General features: G+C 35.9%; 1 protein-coding gene across 2 annotated transcripts in view; it reads right to left on the bottom strand.

The window, feature by feature from the left end:
• Positions 1 to 315: 315 nt before the first annotated feature.
• ANXA4 (annexin A4) overlaps positions 316 to 10,102 on the bottom strand; it is a 58,381-nt gene continuing 48,594 nt past the window's right edge. Inside the window, exons 10-13 of one of the 2 annotated variants that reach the window (XM_054593552.1) lie at positions 9,793 to 9,888; positions 6,332 to 6,390; positions 5,210 to 5,332; positions 316 to 1,305 (exon numbers count right to left, since the gene is read on the bottom strand). In XM_054593552.1, coding sequence (XP_054449527.1) covers positions 1,246 to 1,305; positions 5,210 to 5,332; positions 6,332 to 6,390; positions 9,793 to 9,888 — 338 coding nt within the window. In that variant the 3' untranslated portion in view covers positions 316 to 1,245. The remainder of the gene's footprint in view (positions 1,306 to 5,209; positions 5,333 to 6,331; positions 6,391 to 9,792; positions 9,889 to 10,102) is intronic. The other variant, XM_054593551.1, reaches the window with a different exon arrangement.

Here is a 10,102-nt window from a genome sequence, read left to right as displayed (position 1 = left end):
CAAATATTCTTATTTAATATGTATGTTCTACTTAGAATGAAGAGCATCACTCATTTTCAGAGAATAAATTAAATACATTATTTTATATCATTAAGTAGTAACACCACTTGGTATATGTGAATATTAGTTTTACAGCAGTAGGTTCACATAAGGTTAAATATGTTATGTTTGTTTAATGTTGTAGTTCCAAATGGAAACTGACTAACACAAGTCCTTCAAAAATACCTTTCCGGGTCCAGGATGAAAAAACTCGCAAGCAAAAAAGTTAGACAAAGAATATGGCTCATTTTAAAGATACCATGTTTTATTATAATTATTTTTCCATGATGTATACAAACTGAACTTTTGAATTAAATCCATATACGCTTCAGAATAATTCTAGAGTTGAAAGGCACAATGTAAATGTAAATTACTACAAATCAACAAAATCCAAAATGACTTAAAAATTATTTTTAGCACAAAAAAATTTAGGTTAAAATTCAGAGCATTACATTTATCTGCAAACTGGATTAAGACATTAACCATGATATTGTGGAATGTTCAGCATTTATGTTCGGTGACCAGACACACATGATCTGTATAACCAGTAAGAATTTAATTTATTCAGACAACTTGGTGATTTTGGTATACTTAAACTTGGAGAGATTAAGTGATGTTAACATAAGATGTGATGGAAGAAGTATCTCACATCAAACCCAGCAAAGACCAACTAATGCAATGAACAAAACCTAAACAAAGGACATTTGTGGATGCTTTCAAACTATGACTATGTGAAATAGCAAATTAGATAGATACTCTTACTAACTAGAAGCTCACAATCTCAAATCAAGAAATTACTAGCCATTCCAAAAATAAAATTAGGGAAGAAAAGTGACTTTAGAACAGTTTTCCAGTGCTCCACTTTAATAGATTTTTCACCAAGAAGAAAATATGAAATAATTTAATATATTCCAATTTCTGTGAAACACAAATGAAGAAGAGATCTGTTAAAAACATGGAATATATTATTATTTCTAATTTTAAATCTCCTTTTAGTTTTTATAAGCTTTGAAATGCAAGTACAGCTTTAAAGCATCATGAGTTATAATTATAGATGAATAATAATGCAGTTTATATCCTAGGAGGCATCTGTAAGCGTTTTAATTTGGAAATTAGCATCTTAGATAATGCTAATAGCAGTGTAGAAAAATGAAGTTAAACAATATCAAGGTTTTGGGAATCCTCTTATCTTTCCAAGATTTTATTTTAATCATCTCCTCCACAGAGAATAAGCAGGACCTTCCTGTAGTCTCCAGATGTGTCACCCTGAGGACAGGGAAGCAAAGTTATAGTCAGATAAATGGGTTTTAAAATAGAATGCACAGCTTAAAGTCACCTAGGTTCTTTGTAAAGCTTGTCTGGATTTTTCTCAGAGTTTTTTTAAAATAACATTTGTTACTTTTTATTACAAAAGTAATATTTGTTCAATGGGAAAAGTAAAGACATAAAAGAAAACATAAAAATCATCCATAATTCCACCATGTAGAGATAACTATTCTTAACATTTTGGTTTGTGCATATCCTTCCAGACTTTTTTCTATGCATATACTTTCCTATGGGATGGGACTGTAGCATTCTGTATTCTGATATTTTACTTAATATAGCCTGAATACTTCTCTATTTTAATTCATTAAATATTTTTCTACAGCATCATTCTTCAATGATTACCAGAGTACACTGTACATAGGTAAAATAATTTATTTGATCACCTCCCCATTGTTGGATATTTATAGTTTCCAATTTTGCACTATTATAGTGTAATAAGCATAGTATAGTTAATTTTTGCAGTAAGTATATTATAAATTTTTTGTGAATTTTCTTGATGAATTACTCAGGATAAATTTTCATAAAATGGGAATTACTGGATTAATAATCATGTATTTTCTTAAGCCTTTTGATATGGGTTGCAAAAATAGCTTTCCAGGGGTGGTATAATTTCTACATAGAAATTTTTATGGTCCAATTAATAGATCAATTTTTGTTAGTGCCTCATGGGCACTACAAAAGATGAAATCTGTGTTTATAGCGTTCAAAGTTTAATTTACATCTATTAAAAGAAACTTAATATATTCTTGTTTATACTTTGTCTCTTTGATCTGCCAAAATATAAGGATATTTTAAAATCCCTTGCATAGTATTTCCATCAATGTCTTCTTTTGGAGCCACACATTTCTTATTTATATATTTGAATGCAATAATATTTGGCACCTGAAATTTCATGAGAATTTAATCTTTGTTGTGAATCATTGCTTTTATCAGCATAAAGTGACCCACTTTCTCCTAGTCAGCGCATTTTCTCCTTAAATTGTTTTTTTCTACTTATAGTATAATTCCCACTTTCTTTTTTGTATTTGTCAAATGGTCTTTTCCTGACCTTTTTATAAGCTTCTTACATGTCACTGTATTTTAGCTGTTCCTTATAAACAGCATGAAATTGGATTTTATATTTTTATATTACCTGAGTTCACTTATTTTTATTGTAATTTACATTTTTACCTTATTTCTGTCATGTTTTCTGTTACTTACATATTTTATATTTCTACTGTGTTCTTTGAATGGACAATATATTCCTTATTTTTAATCTTTTCCAGAGTGGTGTGTGTATACACACATATATTTACGTATTTATATATATACAAACATGTAATATAAATTTATTTATAGTGATATTTCCCCAGGCCAATCAATACAGGATGGGGCAAAAGTAGGTTTACAGTTGTTCATATGTAAAATAAGACAATAATTAATCAATAATAGTATAAGAATAAACTGTGTTTTGCATACTCATAACTGTAAATCTACTTTTGCCCCACTCTATATTTTTGTACCACATCATTTTAGTGTCTGTATAATATTACATTGTATGGATTTCCTGTAACATATTTAAGTCATCCCCCATTGGTTAATAAAAAGAAAAATATGTAATAAATTATATACTATAAAAGTATGCCATGTTATTTAGTCAAATATAAATAATATAAAATAATGTAAATAACATAAATAATGCTATAATGAAAATATAATATGTAGTGTATTTTTTCACATTTCATGAAACAATTTTATTCAGATTCTTTCATAGATTTTTAAAAATGTAAAATATGTATATAACAAAATTTGCCATTTTAGTCACTTTAAGTGTATAATTCAGTGGCATTATTTACATTCACAATGTTGTGCAACCCTCATTGCTATTTCCAAAACTGTTTTATGACCCCAAACAGAAACTTTATCACCAGAAAGCAGTAACTCCCCATTTTTCCCCTTCCTTACTTTCTGTTTGTAAAAGTTTACTATTCTATACATATTATGTAAGTAAAATCATACACTATTTGTCTTTTTGTGTGTGGTTTATTTCACTTAGCATTTTTTGAAGGTTCATCCATGTTTCAGAAATTTCATTCTTTTGAGGTATGTATATACCACATTTTGATTGTCCATTCACCTGTTGATGGACACTTAGGTTGTTTGCACCTCTTGGCTATTGTGGATAATGTTTTCATTGGCACAGAAATATCTGTTTGAGTCCCTGCTTTCATTTCTTTTGAGTATATACCTGGGAGTGGAGTTACTGGGCCATATGGCAGTTCTGTGTCTAATTGTTTGAGGAAGCACCAAACTCTCTTCTACAGTGGCTGCACCATTTTCTAGTCCAACCAGCAATGCATAATGTTCTAGTTTCTCCATATTCTCGCCAATATTTATTATTTTCCTTTTTTTAAAAAAAATATAGTCATCCTAGTATGTATGAAGTGGTATTTCATTGTGTTTTGATATGCATTTCCTAATGATTACTGTTGTTGGCCATCTTTTCATTTCCTGATTTGTCAATTGTATAACTTCCCTGGAGAAATGTCTATTCAAATCCTTGTTTTTTTAAATTGGTTTGTTTATGTTTTTTGTTATTGAGTTGTAGTTCTTTATAATTCCGGATAATAAACCTTACCTATCAGTTATGATTTGCAAATATCTTCTCCCATTCTGTGGATTAATGCGCTTTTATTTTATCGTCTCTAAAGAAATTCCTAAACATATAATGGCTAAGTAAGGGGTAGAGTTCAGTTTTCAGTATTGCCAAATTGCCTCCAGAAAGGCTAGACCTGTTTATAGTCCTTCCATAAAAGATGGTGAGTTTTTCCCAAGCTCTTCCCTATGTTGGGTAGAAACTCTTTAAATTTTGTGATGGTATTAGGTAAAACATGATTTTGTTATTTGCAACTCATTGAATACTAGTGAGATTAAATATTTTCAATAAATTGGCCATTTCATCTTTCATGAAGTATATGTTTAATATCCTTTCCCAGTTTTGTTTTTGAGGTTTTCTTTCTTTTTCTTTAGTGATTTGTAGAAGCTCTTAATACAGGGATATTAACCTTATATTATACGTTATAAATATATTTTTCCATAACTTCACTTATGGTCATCTATGATTCTTTAAACTACTCTATTTACATCTGGCTATATTTCAGCTCTGCAAAATAAAGTTACCTGATAGGCTGTATAGATAATGCTACCATGAAAATCTGCAGCTCTGATCACCAAATGGTTGTACCTCTCCAAACTCTCAGTAGGATTCAGAATATTTAATTTACAGATAACATCCTGATTTGAAGTTTGTTGTGCAGGCAAAAGCAGCTTCTAGGGAAATGGGTTTAGGTTGCATATTCATGGTTTCATAATCCTCAAGAAGCAAAATCCAAGTATTGAGGGATTTTTAGGGCTGCGACTCATTTCTCATCAATACCATGTCATGTTAGCCTGCCTAGGAGTCTGTGCCAGGTGAAGAACTGCCATCCAGGATAATGAATGTGCTTTCCCATATTTTCAGTAGACCTCAGCTGGCCCTGGATAGGATTCTGGAGGACTGATTCAGTTGCTTCTCTTTCATTGTAAGCAGTTAGACAGAGAAATTGTGCTCTTAAAATATAATTTTTCTGTGTTTGGGGTCAACATGAAATAATTAGTATATTTACAATGCAAACATTTCCAGTTTTGAACCTGGCAGAGATTTAAACATCAGTGTGAAAGGAGAGAGACTGGAAATATCTGAATTAGAGTACCGTCTTTATGGGGAATGATATCTGCCAAGGAGAGGATAAGAAGTCTAAATTCCTAGGCCAGAGCCCCATCCTTTCTTCAGAGCTTTCCCTTGGGCCAGGGCAAAACTCCCTACCTTGATGAAGGAGTACAGAGACTTTCCATAGAGCCTCTTGAAGTTTGCCCGGATGTCCAACATGTCAATCTCCGCTCGAGAAACCATTACTCTGATGAGGGTGTCATCATCGGTACCCAAGCCCTAGGGAAGAAAACAGGATCCCAGCATATCAAAGTGTAATGGCTTCCAGAGAGTGCTCTTCTTCAATCTGTCAAGGAGAGACTATGCACAACTCTTCTGATGATGTTCTTTGTGCCACAACCTTAGAGGTATGTGGAATATTCCTCCTTACCATGGTGTTCAAGGCTTCACCAACTTCTCTTTCCAATACTCTTTGTTCTGAGAGGAGGAGAACTCTCTGCCACTCTAGAGACATACCCTGCATACTCCAGCCTGCAAACCTCACTTGCACTGATTCTTTCCTCCTCAATGGCATGTCATCCTTTTCTCCCCAGCCTTATCATCTTTCCTCCCATGAAAACCCTCCAACGGAAAACTTCTTTTAAGGTCCTGCTCAAACATTAACAGCTTCTTTACATGTTCTTTTCTGATCTATGTCTCCTAAACAAATGTTTGAAAAAAATTTCCTATCCTCTGTGTTTCTGTAATATATGGATCCTCCACTACTGTCTGGCATTCTATTTTATTCTTATTGGTGTTTTGCACATACCTGCCTTCCCCTCAAGGCTAGAAAGTTCTTTGAGAGCAACCACTACATTTTGATCTTTCCTGCACCACCATGGTTCCCAGCAAGGGTTACTGGCACAGAGTACAATGCATGGTTAGGAGCTTGAGCTCTGAAGCCAGACTGCCAGTGTTTACATCCCTGCTCCGTTAGTTCTTCACTGAGGACCCTGGGCAAACTGCATATCCTCTCTAAGCCTCAGTTTTCTCGTCTATAAAGTGGGGTTTAATAATAGTACATGCTCCATAAGGCTATTGTGGGGATAAAACTAATCTATATGTATAAAGGATTACGAAGAATGATCACACATTCGTACTCAGTATTACCTAGTATTATCATTAGCAGGCACTCAGTGAAGTAGTTGATACATTGAATGGAATATACCAGACTGATTTTATCTAATTTGGACAAAAGACATGTCAGAGTCATTCAAATGCTAAAAAAAAGCCTTTTACCTTCATAGATTTGTAAAGCCTTTCAGCAAAATATGCAGATTTGTTCCTCATGCACTTTACTGTCAAGAGATAAAAAAAAAAAATTACAGATAAAATCTATGAGAAAAACATGATAGCTGTTTTCTGTGTCTACAAAATATGAAGTACTATCTCTTTGTCAGAAAGATTTTAGCCAGCAGGGTTTTATGAACACAGGCTATGCTGAAAGCACTTTCGCAGATGGGAAGAACTCCTAATTTATTATCAAATTCCTGGAGAAGTAATTAATAAAGGCCATTAAAGCAAATGGCAGCATATAGTTTAAAAATGATTACCATCTCTACCATATGAAGTTATTTGTTCTAACGATTCCCAGACCTACAAGATGCAGCTAGTATAAGATTATAAGATTATCTCTCCCGTATCCTGAAATATAAAGGCACAGAGGAAATAAAATATATAAATACACATGGTACAGTAACAACCAGGTAGTATATAATATTTCTTGTTTAAAATTCTGGATCATGACTTCTGGTTAAGATGGCAGCATAGCTAAACACAGATCATCTCCTTGCACAACCATATCAAAATTATAAATAAAATATAGAACCATCACACAAAACTGTCAGAAATCAAGTTAAATGGAAATTTGATAACTACCGAATTAAAGAAACCACATCCACCCAGACTGGTAGGAGGGGCAAAGATGAGGAACGGGCTGGTCCTATATCCAAGTGTGATTGAAAAAAATTTGGGAGGGATATCCTGGGTGCAAGAAGTCCCAGCCCCATACCAAACCCCCCAACCCAGGGTTACAGTGCCAGGAAGATAAGTCCCCACAACTTCTGGCTAAAAAACCACTGGGGATTAAGTCGGTAGAACAAACTGCTGGAATCCCAAGCAGTTCCTCTTAAAGAACCCACACACAGACTTACTCAGATTGACTCCCTCCTGAGCTCCAGCGCCAGGGTAGTAGCTTAAAAGGCACTGATGGCATACAGGGAGGCACTGAAGTGTCTGGCATCAAGGCAGAAAGGTGAGTAAAGACAGTTGTCTCATTTCTGAACCTTCTACCCACAAGCCACTTAGTGAGCAGAGTGGTGCCCTATCTGAGACTCCTTCAACCTGGCTAACTCTATTTGCCCAACCCTGGAGATCCCCAGAGACTCTGTCCCACCCAGCTTACAGACCCACTCAAGTCTTTTCCATATGAGTGGCTCATCTTGGCTCCTGCTTCACAACTTCCTGAATCCTCTCAAACAAGCAACAGCCAGCCTCAGAGAGTCCCCAACCTCCATATCTTTCACTAAGTAGCCCCAGGCCTGGCACTGGCAGCAACCAGCCTTGATTCACAGCTCAGCTTCACCTGAGAATCTCCAAGCCCAGCACAAGTAGCAGCCATCTCAGATTGCTTTATAGCTCAGGCAGGGTGGCCCTGGGCAAAACACAGGTTGGGGCTGACCTTGGCCTGCACCACAGGGGAAACCCCAGAGCCTGTGCACCCAGCAGAAAGCTACATACCAAGTTGGAGCACCACCACCCTGCCCCCTCACAGCTGATCCTCCACAGAGGGTGGAGGTTGGTGTCAGTGGTCATAGCCAGTCCTTGCAGCTGACTGGCCTGGGTAAACCCCTCCCACTGATCTTTCAACAGCAAACATGGCTCAACTACAAGAGGAGGGTGTACTCAGCCCACACAAAGGGTGACCTGGAGTACCCAGCTTGGGGGATAGGGGAGGCTGTGCCACTGGACACTACAGGACACCTACTACATTAGGCCACACTACCAAGACATGGAATCAAAGCAGCTCTACCTATTACATAGAAACAAACACAGGAGGGCTGCGAAAATGAGGAGACAAAGAAACATGGCCCAAATGAAAAAAAAAAGATCAAAACTCCCAAAAAAGAACTAAAAAAAATGGAGATAAGCAATCTATTAGATGTGGAGTTCCAAAACCTTGGTTATAAGGATGCTCAATGAATTTAGTGAGGACCTCAACAGCATAAAAAAGACTCAGTCAGAAACAAAGGATACGCTAATTGAAATAAAGAACAATTTACAGGGAATCAATAGTAGAGCAGATGAAGCCGAGAATCAAATCAACGATTTGGAACATAAAGAAGCAAAATACAACCAATAAGCACAAAAACAAGGAAAAAGAATCCAAAAAAATGAGGATAGTATAAGCAGCTTCTGGGACAAATTCAAGCGGTCCAATGTTCGCATCATAAGGATGCCAGAAGAAGAGACAGACGGAGAAATTGGAAATCTATTTGAAAAGAATAATGAAAGAAGATTTCCCTAATTTGGTGAAGAAAATAGACGTGCAAGTCCAGGAGCACGAAGTCCCAAACAAGATGGATACAAAGATGGCCACTCCAAGACACATCATAATTAAATTGCTAAAGGTCAAAGATAAAGAGAGAATCTTTTTCTTTTAAAGATTGTTTATTTATTTAATTTTAGAGAGAGGGGAAGGGAGGGAGAAAGAAACGGAGAGAAACATTGATGTGCGTGAGAAACATGGATTGGTTGTCTCTTACACACGCTCAACCAGGGACCTGGCCTGCAACCTAGGCACGTGTCCTTACTGGGAATTGAACAGGTGACCTTTTGGTTTGCAGGCCAGTGCTCAACCCACTGAGCCATGCCAGTCAGGGCAAGAGAGAATCTTAAAAGCAGAGAGAGAAAAGAAGTTAGTTACCTACAGGGGAATTCCCAAAAGACCATCAGCTGATTTCTCAAAAGAAACTTTGCAGGCTAAAGGGTTGGCAAGAAATATTTAAAGTGATGAAAAGCCAGGACCTACAACCAAGATTGCTCAACTCAGGAAAGATATTTAGAATTCAAAGGCAGATAAAGAGCTTCACAGACAAGAAAAAACTAAAGGAGTTCATCATCACCAAACTATTATTACATGAAATGTTAAAAGGACTTATTTAAGAAAAAGAGCAGCTCAAAACTATGAACAATAAAGTGGCAATAAATACCTACTTATCAACAATTGAATCTAGAAAACAAACTAAGCAAACAAGAAGGACAAAGATAGAATTGTGGATACAGAGAGCGTTTTCATGGTTTCCAGATGGGAGGAGGGTGTAGGTGAATAGGTGAAGAGGTGAGGGGATTAAGAAGCACAAACTGCTAGTTACAGAATAGCCATGGGGATGTAAAGTACAATATAGGAAATGGAGTAGCCAAAGAACCCAGGCATGGCCCATGGACATGAGTAATGGTGGGGACTGCCTGAGGGAGGTGGCGGTGCGGGGTGGGTGGGGGCAAAGGGGAGAAAATTGGGACAACTGTAATAGCATAATCAATAAAATATAATTAAAAAATAAAATTATGGCTCACACCATGAGTGATTTAAACAAAATTTTTTAAACTGCAAAAAAAAAAAGAGGAATTCTACATCCCATGACTACAAACTAATAACAAAGAGAGAAGTCTATAAACATAGACAACCCCCACCAGCTTACCTATGGCCAGCAGAGCATCTTCAAAGCTACCAGATGTTTCAGATTTAATACTCTGTTCAATATCCTTCTGTGATATCCTTTTGTATTCATCAAACACTACAAACAATAACAAAGTGGAATTAATAATAATAATAAATTATTATAAAAATAATAATAAAAAAACAGAGGAAACTAAAATTTATGGAGAGAACGAGCATCTTTTAACTAGATCACACTATTCTTTGGCACATTTCAAGAGGGAATCAATTAGCAGTGTGAGTGAAAATCCAGGAAGGATATGTTAAATGGAATGGGCCTGAGGAGAGGTGGA

The sequence above is a fragment of the Pteronotus mesoamericanus genome, unplaced genomic scaffold (assembly GCF_021234165.1).
Source record: "Pteronotus mesoamericanus isolate MK-2021 breed Mesoamerican mustached bat unplaced genomic scaffold, CSHL_Meso_final scaffold_45, whole genome shotgun sequence".
Taxonomy (NCBI): Eukaryota; Metazoa; Chordata; class Mammalia; order Chiroptera; family Mormoopidae; genus Pteronotus; species Pteronotus mesoamericanus.
Note: the sequence above shows the minus strand (reverse complement) of the source record. Positions and strands in the feature narration are given on the sequence as shown.